At 45.7% G+C, this 20,607-nt stretch overlaps 1 protein-coding gene across 8 annotated transcripts in view; it reads right to left on the bottom strand.

Annotated features, from left to right (window-relative positions):
- YPEL2 (yippee like 2) overlaps window positions 1–15,392 on the bottom strand; it is a 39,491-nt gene extending 24,099 nt beyond the window's left edge. For 4 of the 8 annotated variants that reach the window (XR_012625757.1, XR_012625756.1, XR_012625758.1 and 1 more), the window contains exons 1-2: window positions 15,280–15,392; window positions 1,982–2,294 (exon numbers count right to left, since the gene is read on the bottom strand). Coding sequence is in view for 5 of the 8 variants with exons in the window: in XM_074845364.1 (XP_074701465.1) it covers window positions 1,982–2,098 (117 nt within the window). In the remaining 3 variants the exon portion in view is untranslated. Of the gene's footprint in view, window positions 1–6; window positions 128–1,981; window positions 2,295–5,225; window positions 5,318–6,258; window positions 6,384–7,557; window positions 7,913–8,000; window positions 8,181–8,332; window positions 8,656–9,122; window positions 9,209–15,279 lie in introns of those variants that run through there. The other 4 variants (XM_074845365.1, XM_074845367.1, XM_074845366.1 and 1 more) reach the window with 4 other exon arrangements.
- Between the last annotated feature and the right edge of the window lie 5,215 nt (window positions 15,393–20,607).

Raw genomic sequence — 20,607 nt, 5'->3', positions numbered from 1 at the left:
ACTTACCTGCAAAGCTGGCTGTATCGCACAGCGGACCAGAAGGAGCATGGACATGGAAGGGAAGGAAGTGTCAAAGGTGAAACCACTGGGCATGCATAGCCTCGTGTTTTCCCTGGCTGGGGATCAGCTATGTCAAAAAAAAAAAAAAAAAAGCAGAGCACAAACTCTAAGCTACCATAAAAACAGTAAGTAAAACAAGCCTCCTTCTTTATCCAGTAAAGCATCTTGTGTCCCAAGACAAAATCCAGCTGGTAACAACTCTCCCAAAGGAAAGGCAGGGACTACCCATTTTAGAGGTATCTCAACTGAGCACAGGAGCCTAAAGACACAGACCTGAGCCAAGAGGTTGAATGTATTTCACATCCAGAGCTGGGCACAGACTGCTGTTGACATTTACATTTCAAAATCTCTTTCTGTTGAGGAAATGTACAACCTTCTCCTCTTTAAAAGCTGGAGGCTTTGACAGTCCTCAGGGACAGCTCTGCTAAGAACCACTGCAACTGGATCAGAACAAGAGGAACCCCCACGAGGCCCACAATGACTTGGAGGCGACAGCCTAGTAGCAAGCCTGTCTATTCAGAAACTGCAAAACCCAAAATTGTATCAGTCTGCAATCAGCATTATTCATACCACAATACTTAAATCCAATTGTTTGGGGTGGAGACAACATCACAGAGGTACACATCAACCTAGCCCATGCAACAACCAAGAGAAAAAGGAAGGAGACAGCCTCCAACAGAAGACGACAGGTCTGAGCACCCAACACGGAGAATCCAAAATTGCCTCCACAGCTGCTAAGATGTCAACCCTGTAAGGACAGATGCCCTTGGTGCAAGGTGGCATGTTCTAATCTTACCTGGGCAAACAGGAAGAGGGGAAGCACTACACATTTTGTAACGGGCAGAGCGCCTCTGCCCCTTGTGATCCTGGCCTTTCTCTCAAAGCTGCTCCAAGAAGCTGAACCGGTTTAAGTTGCGCGCCCACACACACACACAGAGCTCACAGTGCAATTTCCTCTCATCTCAGCTAATAAATCTTATGGTGTGTCTGTTTTTTCTGAACGCAAATTTTATAAGCTGCATAAACTTTATGGAACAGTTGATTGCCAAGGCAGTCAAAACCTGGAAATTTGATGCCTGACCACAGCCAGGCACTGCAGGCTTCCACAGACACTCTGAGAGAGTTTAGTTTTTGCACTTCAGAAAGATCCTCTTACTGGCACGCTCCCTCTGCAAAGGTCCCTGACTTACTGGCTCTGAAAACTTTTCATTCAGCTTATCCTCAAGACCCTTCCCCTTGCGATCAACAGATCAGAAGACAGGACAGAATCCTTCCACCCTCCCCAGCTGAGAGCACATCCTACCAGCCATCCCTTGCTTTTTCACTGTGAAGTGTCTTGTTAGACTGGCAAAAATACGAAGGTTTGAACAACAACTCATCAGTCTTTGGAAACCTGTCTTACATTTTGGTAGAAGCATCACAGAACCTTCCCTTAAGTAGGGGCTTTAGTGTAGTTGCTCGGTACAGCTCAGAGTTTAACACGGAGAACATCTCCAGACACTTTGCCTCCCAATCATGATCATGTAACAACCCTTTGGCTATGCTGACAAGCATGTACACGAACAAGAAGTATCAGGAAGGTAATTTGCACAGTCCTGGCCATCGGTTAGTGCAGTTTTACAGCTGGAAATGAGAGGGAGGAGGTGGTATCACGGGAAGAGACGGACCACCTGTAAGCACTCCAGAGACCCGAATTTGGAAACCTGTCCCCTACAGCTATTTTCAAGATCACTGAAAACAAAAACGGCAGCTCACAACTAGATCCTTTAGGCTGAGAGCCCATTTTCCAAGCAAAAACTGTGGTACCGGTTAAGGCCGGGCACTTCCACAGCAACTGACCTGCAGTGTGAGCGAACGCACCCTTCCGCTCCCCGGGGAGGAGGTGTCTGCCCAGCACCTGCGGGTGAGGTCATGCACGTACCTTGGAAATGAGCTCATCGTGGTTGGCAAGATGAGCCCTGCAGTGAATGCAGCTGTAGGTCCTGTGGCACGAAGGCAGATATGCCTGGAAAGTCTTGGACCTTGTCATCTTCACCATTGGAGCCACTGAGCGCTGTGTGAACTCCGGGGTGGCCCAGGAGGCACTCCCACAGGACGGGTCGCACGGGAAACACCGGAAGACACAGGTAAAGGCCGTGGTTTGGCAGGTGATGGGTGTGGGGCAGGCTCCACACGCTGGTGACTGCTTCAGAGGAAGAGATTCAGGCAGAGGGAATGGGGGACTTCACACAAACCTAAGTTCAAAAAAGAACAGAGACAGAACACTCAGCTCACACAGGCAACAACGGTCTCCTAGCCCATGGGGCGATCTCAGGTTTGATGGAGAGAGCAGGGAAGAGTCAGAGCAGCCAGGAGACGGGCGTGATGTCTGCAGATTAGATCAAGGAGAACAGATTTTTATTCACAGCTCAGCCACTAACTTGCTGACTGCCCTCGCATCTTCCCGCTTCTGTTATCTACCATCTTCCTATCGCTCCAATGCTCACAATCTCTATTCATTCTTCCAACACTTAATGGATTTGGAAATGACTACAGAGGTACAAAGATGCTCAGAAGATGATTTTCATCAAGTCTCGTCTCCCAGACACCTCTGGGGAACTGCACACATTGAGGTCCAACTCTGCACCACCCCTTGGGGAAGCTGGGCTCTGCTAGCTAGAGATAAAGTCAGGACCCAGAGTCGGACCTGCCAGCTGCTGGCCCGTGGACTCACTGATGTGACATCCCGGAGGCCAGTGGGAACGCTGGGAGCTGGACATGGGTTTCCTCAGCCACCAGGAAAGGGCACAAGTCACCAAACCAGTTCTTCTCTCCATTCTGCCCTAGTTTCCGCATGGGAAATGGAGGATTACTTCATTACACTCTCCTTTCTAACTCCCTGCAAGCTCTGAAGGTAGAAGCTACTCTATAAATGGCACTCTAGTATTTTATTTTCTTTTTACTCAGAACATCTGACAGCAGTCAAAGCAAGAAGCAGCCTCTGATGCCTATTCTTGATAGCAAGAGACTGTTAAAAACCCTATTCAGGATGGAAACACCTTTTTACAATCCAGTATCATCTGACAGAACCTGCAAGGCAGCTCAAGTCTGGGTCTCTTTTTGTTGGCAGAAATCAGTTTTTCAGATCCTACATCTATAAGCCTTACCAGCTACAAATGTTTCTTTTGAGAATGGATGCAGCATAAAGGATAAAGGAAGCAGCTCCCCTCCCTCCTTGATACATGGCGTGCATACATGCTCTAGAAATTAATCATGAACTCTGGCTGCTCCTCCCATGAGGATTTTCCTTTCCATAAAACATGTGATTTTGTTCAGTTTCTAAGTCTGCACTTTGTGTATCAAACACTGGAACAGTACCACCCCCCACCCCCCCAAAAAAAAACCAACCACCAAAATGAAAATCAAGAAATAAAAACCCCACACCTGACCTGCAATGGAAATTTCTGAAGTGGACAAAACAGAAAAGTACAAGAGCTTAAGAGCTGGTCTCTAAGTCGGTATGAGCAACTTGCCTGAAGCACAGCTGATAATCTTCCAGGTTAGAATAAAGCCAGCCCAGGTCACTACGCTGCTACACTGCTAAAATAGCTCCCCGGCGTTTGTGTGCTAAGCTGGCTCTGCTGCTGCTCAGCAGGATGCACCTTTCCAGAAAAAGCACCAGCCACACACCTGGCTCAAGGCATGCTGCAGAGAACGACTGAGCTGGAGCTATTCTAAGCAAATACATCTCTCTGGCTTGCTAAAGGGGAAACTGTCAAAACAGTGGGATGGAAATCAGAAAGTCAATTGGGGAACCAAAGGGAGGGCCCAAGAAATTTGCTGGAGGAAGCAATCCTGCAGAACTCTTAAGCATCCCATTTAGATGATCTCTTCTGCCCAGTGTTAGCATTGGTCACAAGTATCTCACCGGGGCAAAACTGTCCAAGTCATTCTTGAAAACAACAACAAAAATCAGACTGGGAGTCCACTACTGCTGTTTGCTGGAAAGCCTCATGCGTGATCACCGTCAAACAGTGAGATCTGCAAAAAAACTCGTCGCTGAAGTACCAAAGTGCCATTTATGGAAACCCCTGTCTTCAACACTTCTGCTCATAAGTCTTCTTGGCATTGTTGAAAAAGAAGACTCAAGGTATCCAAGTTGCTTTAGCGTTTCTGAAAGCGTCACCCACTGAACCTACTGCCAGCTGGACAATCCCCGACAGCCAGGCACGCTATCTGCAAGCTTTCCAGTAAACAGCTCCTACGAGCACTATACTGGAGGGTTGTCACAGGCTCACACGGGCATCATTTGGTGCAGTCAAAGGTCCATTATATTATGACCATGCACAGTGCTCAACAGGAGGCAGACACCAGTCAGACAACAGGATACCCATTTTCTCCTTTTTCTGAAATATTTTTCTCTTGCTCTCCAGAAGGCAGCTCTCACAGTCAAATGGGGAAAAAAAAGAGTCTTACTCATCCCACAAACTGCTGATAAAGCATATCTATCATGCTCATAACAGTCAGCACTTACATAGCACTTTTCATCCCTAAAGCTCTTTGCAAACACTAACTAATCAGATTAACCTTTTCCAATTAAAGTTACAGTGAGAGCTTTGGAAGACCCGTCCTGACACGGAAGGGCTCACTTCCCAGCTTGTAAGGAACTAACCCTCCTCTTGTTCAGTCAAAAGGGGTCTTGCCAGGAATTTATCTGGCCAACCTGTAGCTAAGCAGGCTGCCTGTGCACTAACTGGTACACAGCTGCATCGTTATATTTCAGCAAGATTTGTCTTTTACACTAATCGGAGAAGAGAAATCAGGCAGTCTTTGTCTGCACCCTGCCCCAGTTCTCCATATGCACCAGAATTTTGCCAGAACGGAGTTAGTTTTGTTAGACAGCATTGTTTTCCCCTCCGAGCTGAGGAGCACTTTGAGGACTGAACCCTAAGTTTGCAACAGGGCAGAAACAAGATGCAAAACAAAGCAGAATCCTTCCTTATTTTCTGCTGATGAGATGTAAGTAAAAACAACATATCCCAGCCTTCCTGAACTAACCAAGAGCCAACCTTTACAGTCACAAGACAAGAGAATCATCCCCAAATTCCAAGCCCCTGATTCAGCAGCTGATATGCTATATCCCAGCCCTAACAGATCTTGGAGCCTGGAATTTGTGAGCCGTGTACCTTGTCCTCCAAGTGCACGGAAGCAGGAGACTAAGTGTGTTCTTTCTGGGGCCAAATGCAACTGGATTCCAAGGCAAAGCACCAAGCCCTGTCTGAAAGAAGCAGATGACATTGGACAGACCATCTGGAGGAAAGCACAAGAAGGACTGGCAATCGCTTTACCCGATTTCTGAATGAGAAAACAGACTGTGTCTAAACCTTAGATATTTCATTGATTCATGACGAAATGGTGCAATCCCCTCTCTCTCTTTTTCTTCAGCACGGATAGGTAAGTATACCAACCACCAGTTTTACTACTTCCCTCCCATACTGTCATGCCAAACATTTCTTTTTTGATCAGCTGCTTAGCACTGCAGCACAACAGCTGGAGAAAGCAGTCCACAGGCATCCTCAAAGCCAAATGGAGACATAAACGATACCCAACCAGAATAATATAAGAGCAATCCCTTAATCTGTTGTTTGTTGACCCCTCTGTCCAGGCCTCCCAAGCATCAATGCTCTAGAACAATGAGTAAAACAGGAAATACTACAACTGCATTTATCTAACGCAGAAATGAACACACACACATGCACACACAAATTATCTGCTGCATGCAGCTTTCTGCAAAAGCTTTTCACGAGCATTCATTTATTTGACCTCATAACACCTTTAACGTCAGCAAAAAACATTTTGACCTTTTAGAAGTGGCCAAAAAAAAAAAATTCAAGTGAGATGATATCAGAGCACAGATTAATTGCAATTCCTGTTCTCACTACTGTGCTGAGAACACAAACCAAATGTGATCTCTTTGCTTAAGGCAGGGGAGAGAATAAAGATTTGTGAGCTAAGGTCTTGGTGGGAAACCTAGGTAAGAAACTGTCTTGAAAAAAACTTCGGATAAGCTCATATATGGTTGCCATACTTTATAAAGGCACTACCTTCATACAGCATTCAGCCCGACAGTCTGATTGCTTGTGTGCACTATCTACCAAGAGCTCTGTCCTCATCATAGTAAGGGAGAGGAGGGAAAAACAATAGGAAATGCATTCTTACATCTACGAGCACAGCTAGGAGCTTGTAAGGACCCACTTCTGTCTTGAATATCATCTTGAAATGTATTAAGTAGGATCCATGGCCCTCAGCAATGCAAAAAACAATCTCCTGTATTTTTTTCTGTCCTAGTAGCAAACACATTTGAATTAAAACACATTTAACAGCCAACAGTGCATTCATTCTACTGCAGAACAAAGGCATGGGGATGATTTTAGGCTGAGCCTCTGGTTTTTCAGAATGATGAGTTAATATTCACCAGCCTCACTGACAGTGGGCATTAGTGAAGTCATTCCATTCACTTTTAAAAAAAATAATGCTTTGATTACTTTATCATCATGTCCAGTACTGTTAGAGAGATAAGTATCTGTCACCACCAACATAATTCACTATTTTTCTTTTATCATTCTTTAACAGAGATTTATCTCTGGGATGAACACACTCAAACTGATGGCACAGAAATTGTGCATACTAATTAGTTCACAAGAAGTCAGAAAACTGGTTTAGACAAAAGGAAAGAATTGTAGGGAAAAAGCTTATCAACATCATTTATTGTGGTTATCAGTGAGAGAATCAGCTGAGTGTACTGCTTGCAAGCACTGTGTATGTTAGGGCTGCCCTGCTTAATCCTGCTAAGTTTCAAGCAGATGCCACCTCCATGAAGGAAAAACCATGACACACATTTTGCTGTTCAAACAACTTTTTGGTTCAGTATTCACCCGCCACCTGTCCAACAGCCACTTTTCACATGAAGCTGTTCGCAGTTCAGGAAACACAAAAAAGAAGGAATGCCAAGTCTGTGCCAAACACTTGCTAGACAAGGCTACTGCTTGTACAAGTCCATATGCCACAATGGCAGAGAACAAAAACTATCACACACAAGTCTAATTTTGCATAAAACCCATGTGCAATGCAGCTCAGATGCAAATGTTCCTGTTCGCTCTGGCAGGACAAACAACAGGTTTGTTGGGTCTGAGGGTTTGTTCTACGGATTATTTGATTTTTAAGATAAACTTTAGTCCATTAAATACTTATTAGAACATAGAAAATAGTATAGAAAGCTGCCTGTAGTAGCTCTGAAAAAATCCATCTATTTAGAAACCCAACCTTTCTTCTTTGGTGTCTCTTCTCATTAATATAGAAAGAGCTAGAGATGTACTTATGCTGAGTGCAATGAAAGCACAAGAGGAATTGGGTTTGGAGTTTTCTGTTTCTACAAGGTCACAAACTGTAGCAGCCTGCATTGCTCCAGGGTCTTAGCATGAGTCTAAGAAAATACTTAAGGTAAGCACACTTACTTACCAGGGTTTTCTTGACATAGAAACTGCTTTAATGTTGCTTAACGCATTGCAATTTGAAAGAGGAAGGCTAGTCTCTAAGGTGATACGCTGAAATCAGAGTTTGGGTTTAATGCCCAGTTTTGCCAGTTTTCCCTATGGAATAAAAATTAGTGTCAGAATTTCAGGTGCTGAACCCTCAGAGACAGCTGGCACTGCTCAGGAGCTTTTATACTCTGGTGATGTAGTACTGCAATAAAAGATCCTGGTTTGGGGCAGCTCTGGAGATCCTCACTACCACAAAGGACTGCAACAGCTTTGGAAAAGATGAAGCCAGATCATCTGAAGGTAGGAGGGTAGGATGTACATTGTGAAAGGCCCTGCAAGAAACCATTCTGAATTTAAACACGGAACACAAGGGGAAGCCAAGAAAGGAGTTTAAATAGCATATGGGTGTACACAATGTACCTTTACTCCTTCAGTATCAAGTTTCTGAAATGCACCGATTTCAAACACTTGATGAGATGACACTGCATTCAGCTCAGCAGAACTAGCACGCTCAACAAAAGTCCTTGCTGATACATGAACCGTAAGTGTCCTCCACCAACGCCTGCGCTCCTTCAGCTCATTCTCAAAACCTTGCAAGCCCTTGGTGACAGGAAAATAACAAGTGAAATGGTGGAAGATGGCCAGCAGGAAGCCTCTGCATTTACTTTTATCAGATAAATGGACACAACTGCAATACAAATAATAGCATGGGGTAGGTTTCTCATTTAGACCGCCTTCAACTAGAAACATACTTAACCCCCTTCATTCCTCTGGATATCTCCTAGCAAGCCACTTCATTTCTGCAGGCCCTAGTTCTCTCTTCTGCACACTGGAGACAGCACCCTTCACCGCTGGGAAGCACTTTGTGACTCTGGGAAGAAGGATCCGGATGGATGGATGGAAGAAGGAGATACTGATGACAAACAGTACTGCAGACAATTGCCAGGTAACCACTAGAGGGCATCAAAAAGAGCTTCAGCAAGAAGCAATTAAAGACTATCTGGCCATAGTGAATCAGGGACAGGCACAATGCCAACCGTGCTGCACCTGCCGTGCTCCACATACCGCAGCCAGCCTGTCAGGAAAAACATCAGAGTTGTTATTCTGCTCAATAGCTATCAATACTAAACCTGTCAAAACTGTCATTGCAGTTATATTAATTGTTTTTTAAAGGTTGGGGTTTTTTTAATTTTTTTTAAAAAATGGCAATATGTCAGTCTATCGTCTATCACAAGTGTTCTCATCAAAAGTAGATTCAGCAACCCTACAACAAAATTTCTAGTCCCCCTCTGATGGAGAGGCTTTCCATGAAAATGACATGGAAGGTACATAAAAATGAGTTGAAACTTAAAAGCACCAAATTTTTAAAACTCACTTTGCATTGGAATTTTTTTTAAGTCTGTCTAGCTTTGTCACTGTATACCCTATTAATCCATAACTTATTAAAAACAAAGTATTTTTTAAAAAAATAATTGTTCTTTACAGAGTTGATTTACCTTCTGTCAATTTGGAGAGTAAATGAAATTTAAAAGTTTCACTTACTATTTTTTAAATAGGTAACACCCACACCAGCCCATTTTCAGGTTCTCAAGTGCAACCACGTGGTGAGAAGCAAGCCCAGAGGACTCCTGCATTCAAAGAAAAAAATTCCTTGTCTTGAACTACAGCGCACAACTGACTGGAAAGTGAAGGAACAGGTTAAAGTAACTCAGTGAAGATGGTGCAGAGATGCCTCTTTCCTTTCTGCAGAGCCCAGACAACCATGAGAACTTTCTGACTTCACTTACAGATCTAAGGCTGGACTCGGACCACTCAGCGTCAAAACCGCTAACTCACCTCTCCCCACTCTTCAGAACAAAACACACTGTTCAAAACAATCCAGACACACCACAGACACCACTGGGAAGCAGCAAAGGGAAATCATTCTGGAAATTTTAATCAAATCGTTCCCTTTACAATTTCATCTCAAAAGGCACAGGACAGCTAGGACAGGCATCATCTCACAAGGCTGGCTTCAAAATTTGTTACCTTTTCTGGGCTGTCTCTGAAACCCCATGAACACGGACTGCAAGATTCAGCCTCTGCTGAGGAATAACTGACACCTCTGGCTGAATTCTCTTCCCACTCTCCTCCGAGTTGCCTGGCAGCAATATCTTTGCAATGCAGAAGAGCCTGCGCTGCTGATAACAGGCAGCATGGCGAGCATTATAGCTGCAAGCTGCCCACCTTTGTTTTGCAGGTACGCTCCATCACAGCTGAATTCAATAACCAGTTACAACAGATGCCAGCGTGCGTGACCGAAAGCAGGAGGAGACCTACAGGCAGAAAAGCATCACAGCTGGCCAGGAGAAATTTGAAACAAGCCAGCACTTACTTTTGCTCCTACCAGCAAATCCCACTTGTGCCACAAATAAACAAAAACTGCAAGCTGAACTAATTTAAAACACAAATGACTCCATTTCCTCCTTTACATTTCACGAAAACTCCTGCCAGCATCCCCCGCAAGGGGCTAACGGTCCCTCATCTGAATTGGCCAAGTAGATATGATGCACTCGAGTGAGATAACAGCAACGGCTCAAACACGCTGCAAGATGCAGCTCTTCGATTCATACCCATCCTTCTGCTACATGTTCAATGCAATGGGTCAGATGTGGAGCCACAGATAAGGACATCATCCTGTGTCTTACGCGTGCACGGCGTTCTACAAATGAAAGACCCTCGCCTTGTTGTTCAACCTGAACTAAAGACATCAAGGAAAAGCTCTTCCCATCCAACAACCAATTACTGGCAAAATGGAAACACTCTTTATCTTCCCAACTTCACTTCCTCATTTGTTTTAATTGTAGCACAGTCTAGCTATCCAAATCATCTTATATCGTTATGTTTCTTTTGTGCTCCTTACATTGCTCTATTATCTTCCTTTTTGGCAAATGCAGGTATGACTAGGATTCAATTAATTTGGGCTGCTGGATGGATCATCTGTTTCCCTGATAAAGGCTAGGTAGTGACAGGGAACACAGCGAGAACATTGATCTATTGCAAGTATCCTTCCAATATCCTTAAAGTCATTTGTAGTTGAAAGAAAAGATCTGCCACAGCTGCCTGTCATGACTTACTATTTGCAAGCTCCCCTTGTCAAATCCTGTAAGCTTTCACCTGCTCACAAAATCATCTGCTCAGAGGGTTCTTCCCAGGAGCATCTTTTAACTAGCCTTGCGCTGCCCAGGAGCACATCTGTCACGGGAGAGACAGTGACTTCATTTTCTACTCTGGTCCATCTGTCTCTTTTTCTGACTAAAGCTAAGGATGGGGTGTTGAATTCCGACCCATCTCTGCCAGTAACACTTTTTATGCAACAGTTACTATATTAACGAGGTACATACTTGCCATGGCAGGTGAGTCATCATCTTCCAGCTTTCATTTAGCAACCCACATGTCAAGGGGGCAAAGTCAGGTGAAGATTTATAGCTTGAATCTTCACATGACAGACACTTTATAACTGAATCTAGTTTAAGATGGGTCAAGTCAGCTGTTACCTTGCCAGTTTCTGTCGTTAGTTCCTCCTGGATATCCTCACTAGCCTGCATGTTACTGCCAAGGTATGTGAACTGACTCACCTCTTGCAGTTCTGTGCCTACTGACGCATGCTTGAGCTGGGAGTTCCTGGGATTCTCATTAAGATTTTTTTTCCCCCCCACAGTTAATTATTAACTCCAACTTTTTTTGTGATGTTGGACAATCTGTTTTTAATAACATATTGCTGAGCTATCCTTTAGCAATATTTCACCAGTGAAACTTCAATATTCCAGAGTTCTGTGGCTGAGCTATGCAAATGTCTAGGTCATACCACACTACATTTTTGTCCTCGTAACGAAGTCACTGCCAATGTGAAACAGGAGAAGTGAGAGTGCAGCTTTGACACCACTCTGCCTTCCCTCTCAGCGGATCAAAAAGTTCTCTGAAGGGCAAATTCAAAGCATCCGCAGCTTTTGAAACTTTCAATAGCCTTTGCTCGACCTCGGGAGTTTAGTTCTGTACAAGTCACAATGGCAGTAAAAAAAAAAAAAAGTCAAAAAGCTACGTATTTTACTAAGTCAGCAAAACATGACACCTTTTAACACACAATACCAACACTTGAACAGGTGTAAAAGAAACGACCTCTAGCTGGACGTGTACGCCTGCGCGAAGGGACCGGAAGGCAGCTCTTACAGTTGCATTCACATAACTTCCAATGACTCACATTGCCTGGCACTATCATTTGTTAAAGCAAGAGTGAAGCAGGGGTAATAGCTATTTACTAAAAACAGAGGAGTGTGATTAGCTTTAATTAGCATTGTCAAGTGACTTGAGATTGTCGGGTACAAGATGTGAGAGAACTAAGTCTCATTAATTATGTTATTTCCTGCAGCCTTAAGTGGCTTGGCCAGTCCAGTGACGCTTCCGGAGACGAAGCTGCTCCCGACGTCCAACACATCCGCATCAGCAGGCGAAAACGCTCTCAGACAGCCCTGGCAGACGTGGCTATCGAGGAGAGGGTCGCAAAGCCAGAACGCAAGAGCAATCAGCTTACAAGACAACTACCTGCCCTGACCAACGAGGAACACAAAGACAACTAAGTCATGGCAGAAAACAGACTCGGAGGGAGAACCGACAGCCAAACTTCACGGAGGATGAAGAGCAGGGGCAACAGGGAGCGTGATTCAGGCCCAGGACCCAGCACTCCTGAGCAGCAGCCTGCCTGGAAAACCATATTTTCTTTCCCTCAAAGATGACAAATTATAAAATCTCTTTGTTTTGGGGAAAAAAGATTCAGATCCTCAATCAGCATCACACCACCAACAGACATGCTGATTTACCAGCAAAAGTGCTGTTTTAAAAAACTGAAAAATCCTTGAGTCAGAACAGTCCATCTCTTCTGTGGACTCACCTTGGCTTCTGGGAAAAAAAGAAGGAAACCTATCCTTAGCCTTTAGCTGCTGTGATTAGATCTGGAAGACAAGACCTCCGAATTGACAGGCACAGAAAAGAGGGAACATTCTGAAGGACCGACTTACAGGTCTCTGTCAAGGAGAGGAAAAAAAGGAAGCTGTGTGTTTTGCTATGGTTTCAAAGCAATAAATACACTCTGCTACACCATTCTGCCTTGAACATCACTGACCAGCTTCAAAGCAGCTAAGAGACCTGAACTCTCCATTTCTCCATTCCAGACACCACTTCGCAATCCCTCTTGAAGCCCACTGCTCTAGCAATTCATAGTTGACCTCTGTTGAAGACTCTGTTCAAGTTCCAGCAAAGGTTTGCCAGCTAATGACCAAAGCCCAATGAAAGCCTAGGTTTATTGGCATTTCTTCAAGAGGCTTCCACACACATGGTCAAAGTCAAGGCCATGATGCAAGACCAAGAAATAAATGGCTTTACTCCTCTGCAATCCTTGCAATGCTTGTGTACTACCACAACAGATCAAGGAGCTCCCACTTTCTAAACTGCCAGTCAGGACCTACACCAGAGTGACCAGTTCCTTAATTAAATTCTCTCTCAGCAACAGGTACTCAATCCATGAGTCAAGGAGCCTTTGAGGGAATGTGGATTTACAGGTAGTGATGCTGTCTTCCTCAGTACAACCCTGACTCAACTACCCACACCAAAGAGCAAAGAAAGGAAATCACTTATTCAAAATCTGTGGATCCAGAGGACACAAGGAGCTCAACAACCAATACAGTTTTGCCAGTTATTCCAATCCTGGCATCCTTGCAAAGAAAGCTTAAAAAAAAAACCAAACAAACAAAAAAAAGAGAAGCACTTGACATCTTCATCAGATGAAAGCAATGTCTCTGCCCTCTCTACAGCATTTCCAACTTCAGCTTCAAAGCACAAGGCTCACTTTGTGAAATAAGAATTAGGGATCCAGTGAGAAAAGGAGAACATCTTAACTCCCTACTCAAGTACTGCTGTTACACAGCAAACAATGTTTACAAGAAACCAGAGGCGTGGATCCCAACACGAGGAGATCTTAAACAAAATCAACGGGAGCGCTCTGCAAGAATGAAGTCACAAAATACATCCTCTCCAGGCAGAATCCTCTCACGGACTTTAAGTAGAGCTCTCAGTACCTTCTTGTTAACAACCACCTAACTCAGCAAAGGCCTCTCTGTGCTACCCAGCATAAGCTTTAAGTAACTGTAAACGCATTAGCAAAAAATCCTTATGTGGAGCACGCAGTAGGCCCTGAGGAAGGTAACGTCAGGAAGGCAGGTGAGCCATCCTACCCCTTGCTTAATTGTCGTCTGCAAGCTAAGAACACTTGGGGGGCCTTCCTCTTTCTGTACTTTAAGACAGAGACCAGAAGAAAGTGGGGACAGATTGACTTCAGTAAATTGTGGGGGAAGGGGGTGAGGATTCAACTTCTTTTTCTACACCGTTAAAATCACATTTTAAACTGGAACGTTTTGAATTTTTTTGGCTTCAAAAATCAGCATTAAAATCTGAAGCTGTGGACCCGTAGCTCACTCCACAGCTACTTATGTCATCTCAAACTTCTTTTCTGATCAAACCCAGAAGTTTCAGTGGAGAAGCACAAGGCAAAGGACCCTTGACGCTGCACGTTCTCACCCTCAGCATAGTGCTCTGCAGAAGAGGAAGCTGCTACACCCTTAAGCAGAGGCTAGAGCAACAACACAGAGCAGCCGAGTTACCCCTGCTTCTCCTGTGGGGGACCTGTTTCAATGCACCACACGCAGAAACTGCCTGCCTTTAACGCCAAGCATCAAGCAGGGTTGAGGATGCCCTCTCCGCAGGCTGATCCAGGCGCCCTGCAATCTCTCTTTTGCCACACCAGGCATGATGTCACTTCTGTAGCACAGAGCCACAGCCTGCAGCTGGGCAAGGCCTGGTCTCCAGGGACTCCGGCAGCAGTGTTGGTAAATAGAGCGGCGGCAGGGCACTTCTCCCTGGTCAGCAGCCAGCTCTCCGCGCCGTGCTGGCAACGGCTCGGGAGGTGCCCCCTGAACCCGGGGGGAAGATGCTGCACCTCTCCCTGGAGTCGCAAGCCTCCCGCACACCTTCGTGGCAGGCACAGATCTCACCTAGGGGGGGGGGTTCAGGCTTTTATTATGCAGTTACTCGCTACAGCGAGACGGTTAGTGAGGAAGGACCATTCCCCTTGCCCCTCCTCCTCCTCCCGCGGTGGCACCGCCGGGCAGCCCCTGCCCCGCTGCCACAGGTCCCTCCTGTTGCTCTCCTCCCTCGCTAGAAGCGCCGGGGGAAAGGCAAACCCCTCTCCCCTCGCCTGCGCGCTGCCCCTGGGACACTCTCCCGGGCTGGGACCTGTTGCCCTCCCCACCTCCAGCCCTTCACCCGGCCCCGCAGACACAAATGCCGCCGCTCGCCCCAGAGGCGCCGCAGGCCCCCGGGCCCTCTCCCCTGAGGCGACACAACCCCCCTGAGGAGAAGCCGCCTCGCTGAGGGGTCGCGCCGCGGGGCTAGCGGCCCTCAGGAAGCGCAACACCCCCCCCCCCCCCCCTCCCCAAACCGGCGCAGCCGCCCCCGCTGCCCCACCGCGGGACAGGGCGGGGGGGTGGGGGTGATGGACGCGGTTGTGGCGCAGCTCCGAGCAGCGGCTTTACCCCGGCCCTGCCGCCCCCCCGTCCCGGGCCGCCCCGCAGGGCCCCGCCGCCCGGCCCTCTCCCCCCGCCGCACTCACTCGCCGCGGCGCGGCCGCCTCAAGCGCGTCCCCAGCGCAGACGGAGCGCGGCGGCCGACGCGCACCAGGCAGCCCCGCAGCGCCCTCCCCTCCTGCCGCTTCCCTCCGCTTATAGGCGCTCCCGCGAGCCTGCTCGGCCCTGAGCGGCACCGCCCAGCACCAATCGCCGCCCGCTGGCACATAGCAACACCCCGGCGGTTGGTTACCGCCAGCCGCAGCCCATTTTTTCAAGACCAATCAGAACGCGAGGCCGGCAACGGGTGCTCCCGCCCCCCCGCTCGCGGCCCGGCGCGCACACACACACACAGACGCACGCCTCGCCCCGCCCTCCGCCGCGCGCAGGGAGGCGGCAGCCAATGGGAGCGGCCCTGGCGCTGCCGGCGTGGAGCGCGAGGGGGAATAACAAACAGATGCGTTTCCTCTTAAAGGCGCAGGCGCCGCTTCGGCGGAGACGGGGAAATTGGGGCGGGGGGGTAAAGCGAGGGGCGGCTCCGCCTGCCCCCGGGGCCGCTGTGGGACCGGCGCTCCCCCACGGAGCGGGCCCCAGTGACGGTGCCGGGCAGCAGCAGGTGGTGGTGGATGATCTGTACAGGCGCGTAAAAGCGGCATGAGGATGCGCAGGAGATGCGCGGCCGCGGGGCACTGCACCAACCCTGCCGCATCGCGCCGGGGCTCCGGCCCGCGCCCCTGGGGAAACGGCAGCCCAAAACCTTAACGGGGTAAAATTTTAATAAATGACCAGTTTTGGTGACTCAAACCTGTAACCCCCCCCAAACGCCCCAGTTTGGCAGAAAGCACTTGAATGTCCCCAAGATCTTTGGGGCCACCCCGCACCCACAAGCGGGGGAGCACCCCACTTTGGGAGGCGCTGGGACACCCCCGGGCAAGGCCAAGGCCAGGATGGAGGCGGGTAACCACGCTAAGGCCTGCACTTCTGTCCTTAGACACCAAGGCAATTAGTCCCCTTGAGGTAAACTGAAGGCAATGATTGCTGCTAATGAACTCCCACCACTATCAACCCCACTTCTTAAACATGTCATAGGATTGTAATTAGCAGGAGGACTAATTGCAAATGAAGATATTCTATATTTCTCCTGGAAATCTCCATTAGCTTCACCCCCCTGCTTACCATGAGTTTTTTTCAGTGGTGATCTTGGCAATCTTCTACCCAAATACCTGCAGGTGCACTCGGTGCAGACCTACTCTGTACACGTATGTATACACGCACACACACACACGGCAGTGCACATGCACACAGCTAAGCCAGAAAAAAGTGCAAGGCCAAAATTAAACGCAATCACCTCAAAGCACTGTAATTAAGTGACAAACAGCACGCAGCTCTGAACAAGCGGATTTGGAGGCTTCTCACTGCACATTTTTTCAGTTTCAGCTCACGACAGCACGTCCGTGGCGCCCCACTTTGAGTGCTGATAACGGTAATTCATCACCCTATAAAGTACAGTTTTCATTATGTTTTCTATCTGTCCCTTTCCCACATCAAGGGATAAAAGTTTTATATCTTATTGGCTGAAATGTATTTCCTTTATGAGTTTATTCTTGTTCTAACACTCTAATGCTTTAGCAAATTCTTAAGAGTATTTTAAGCAATTCTCTACTAATTGGTAATTACTGGTAACTGTAAGGGCAATGTTCTGTTCCATATGTTAAATATATGGACTCTAATACGCACTAAGCAAGGGGCAATACAAGGTAATATTTCTATTAGTCGTGATATTTTAATTTTTTAGTTTTTTATTACATGCGGGTAGAAAAATAACACACTACCTCGTGATATAAAGTAAACACAGTTTTCTTCCACACAAACAAAATGCACCCCTCTGATCATGTTCCTAAAAGGGATGCCAGCGAGCTAAGGGATTCTGTAGACCAGCTTTTAAAATACAAAATGACAGTTTTGTCCCCTAAGCTAGTGGTACTACCACGTACAATTTAAATATGTTAACGAAGATTCAAGCACCATGGTAGTTACTAGCTACTAAACACACTCAAATGAAGAAGGAAATTGCTGTGTTATCTTTAGACAGCTACAAGAGCAACAGGAGCCTACTTTGAAGGCTTACTTTAAGCTGCTTCTTTTCTTAGATAACCTGCTTCCTTTTCAAGCCCAGCAGCAAGAGCTAACACATCAGGTTTTCGGACCACCTCACCAGTGCTGAATGAAGCCATATTTAACAGATCCAGACAAGGTTACGTGCAGGAAGTGGTGAAAAAATCTGCTTGAACTTTAAATCACCGAGACTTCTGAAAAGCAACCACAAGTACCCAAAGTTGAAACCATCAGCAAAATAAAATTTACACATCATCAAGAAGCCGCTGCATAACAGTGAATTTTTTTTTTTTTGCCACCCAAGAGTGAGTTGCGCAGCAGAATTTTGTTTGCTAATAAAAATATGTTACTATTTACAAGGAGAACATCAAGTTTCTTCACATATACACAAAGCTCTCTGTTCTAATAAGATTGCTTTAGGATGGTAGTTAATTGGAATTACATTGATATAAATTCAGCATCACCATGGAAATCTAGGGGTTCACACAGCTTTGAAGTCAGAAAAATAAGACCATAAAAAAGCCAGAATTTCTTCTTTAAATGATAATCCTATGATTTATGAAAACTGGAAGCTTTGTAGGGGTAACCATGCTTCATTAGCAGCATTTCACTCACTCTTGAAAAATAAAACGCTAGTTGGGTCCTAGTTACTTTCTCATTGAAGCTTCAAGTTACATTTTCACATTGATTCTGTGTTACGAGTTTGGTTGCTAACTTTGGGAGCACAGCTTAACCAGCAACATGAATACTTTTACTGGGCTAAGCTTTTGTGAAATTGATTTGTTTAAAAAACTCTGAATTTTGTGTCTAAGCTATTTGACAGCTTAGCTTTCAGCTGGACAGCTAAGCAGGATTTAAAATTTCTCTACCTGCAAACATCCATTTTTTGGAGCCTGAACAGCACAGCTAGTGTTTCCCTGCTCAGTGTCTGACATCAATTTCAACTTTTATTATCATTTAGACTAGAAAAACCTAATGGATAAAACATCACCGACTGGGGCTAACTTTTGCTACTCCACTACCATGGCAATATTGAGAGGGGAGAAAGTATCAAATCACTCATCGAGATATTGCCTCAACACTTTTATTGTTGCATTAGAATTAAGTGGTACGTAAAATCTGCTAAAAATCTCAGTTTCTCAGCACTCTTAAATTTTATTTCTAGCTGGTGTTACTGGCCTTGAAATCAAGATACCTCACCTAATATTGCCTTCACTTCTTTATTTCTAAAGTGAGGATACTTCAAACTTTTTCAGAGACATCAGGAAACAACATCTCCAAGTACTTCAGATCAAAGAAAGGTGCTTTCACCTATTAAAAGCAGTCGGTTCCCCCCCCCGCCACACACACACACACTTGCAGCATCACTATTTTAGGTCCAACAACAAAACAGCAAGTGTTCCCCGGTGCTTCATCTTGTCCCCCCAAATCACCAAGGCATCTCACAGTGAAGCTGTAAAACCCTCACAATCCACAGCATGTGATAGTTCGTCTTACTCCCCACAGCAATAGTCTGCACCTTACAATGACGAACTAGACCATCCGTAAATCCAGCTGTCCAGCTTAACTAGCCCCAGAACCGTGGCAAAACTCAGAATCTGTAACTGAACGAGCGTGTACTGTTCCTCCAGCTCTGCATTGCAGTTTCCCCAACTCCCTACTGGGAAGAGCTGTGTGTGGAGGGACAGAGCCCTGCTGAAGCCAGCAGCCATGAGCAGGGCTGTGGCGGCCTCCTGCGGCAAGCGGGAGGAGGACAGGCAGGAACCGGCCCAGTTACCAGGCTGGTTTTGTAAAGGTTTTGGGGCTTTTGTTTTCTGCACGCTTTCAGGAGGGCATTCTACACAGCCAGGGAAACAATCCATTCTCCACGCACGCAGGAAATTCCAGAGACAAACCAGGAGGCTCTGAAATTTCTACCAACACCAATGATCTCACTCAATGTAGAAAACTATATCCTGAAAATACAAAGAATATTGCACCTCAAGCCTTCTTGCTTTGAATAAACTGTTAAGTTCTTCTGAATATTCTGATTATTCTGTACCAAGTCTTAGTAGTGCAAATTTATGATAGGTTACACCACCTGAAGTGATCATAGACAAATACTTTCCATGTTAAAAAACACACAAACATTCATTAACGCTTCCCAATTCCTTGTTCTGGTTTACTAATCATTTATAGTATGTAGTAAGAAATAAAATACTGCCCAGAGCATTCTGGGGAATGACCTCATCAGCCTGCCAAAATCCTTTTAAAATTACTAAATACTGTTATATACAAAAACCCCACTTCATCTCTCTTACCTAATATGAAGCCTCAAGGCTTTAAAATTACACTTGACCTTAAAACCTAGTATTTAATGTAATTTAGTGGAAACCCAGTAGGAAAGCTGGACTAGAGGAAACGTAAACCTGCTTATCATTATCATCATCAAGTGCCGTATTTATAGCAAACTATCACCCAACGCAGGACAACACAACACCGTACAGAACTTGCTACAAGTGGAATACCTGTTAATATGAATATATTCAAAATAGAGCCGGTTTGCTGTCTCCACTTCAGAAGCAGATACCTGTCAGCTGTCAAAGGCTTTTTAGACTCCATAATCCATTGATCTTTTATCAATCATCCACAATCTTTTGTATAACTCTTCTACAAAAGTGAGCGAGTAGAAGACGCGCTGTGTGGGGGAGACGGTTAATTAGAACAAGCATCCTTGGGGCATTACAGAAAGGTATTTCAGGATAATTTAAAGGCCACGGTAAAATAATTTTTAAAATTATCAGCTGTTTACCATTTCAACAGAGACCAAATATAAAATTATGATTATTAACCAAGTGGAAGCAGCAGATAAAGCCCTTTTACAATGAAGGTTCTCATTTCAATCTCAGGTCAGTTCCTCTGCTACCACATCTTACGTGCAGAGGTAACTGAGCGTTTTCATTTCCCCCATTCAATTCAGGTATGATATACAGATAGGATATGATACCTTCCACATCTGTGAACTGCTACATTCTGTAATTAAACTAATGAGCCTGATTATAGGTCGGAGCTGATGTCTAGAACCAGGCTCCATAAGATGATTTCGTCAGTGTTTTCAAAACCTGACCTGTGATACTATAAATGTGCACATACAATCTTGTAACACTGCCAGAATTGTGTCACCAATCATCAAATGGGATAAACACCAAACAGCATACTTAAAAAAAGAAGACATGTCCCCCAACCAAAAAAGCTGGTATTTCCTTAGGCATGCATTACTG

Source organism: Strix aluco, chromosome 19 (assembly GCF_031877795.1).
Source record: "Strix aluco isolate bStrAlu1 chromosome 19, bStrAlu1.hap1, whole genome shotgun sequence".
NCBI lineage: Eukaryota > Metazoa > Chordata > Aves > Strigiformes > Strigidae > Strix > Strix aluco.
Note: the sequence above shows the minus strand (reverse complement) of the source record. Positions and strands in the feature narration are given on the sequence as shown.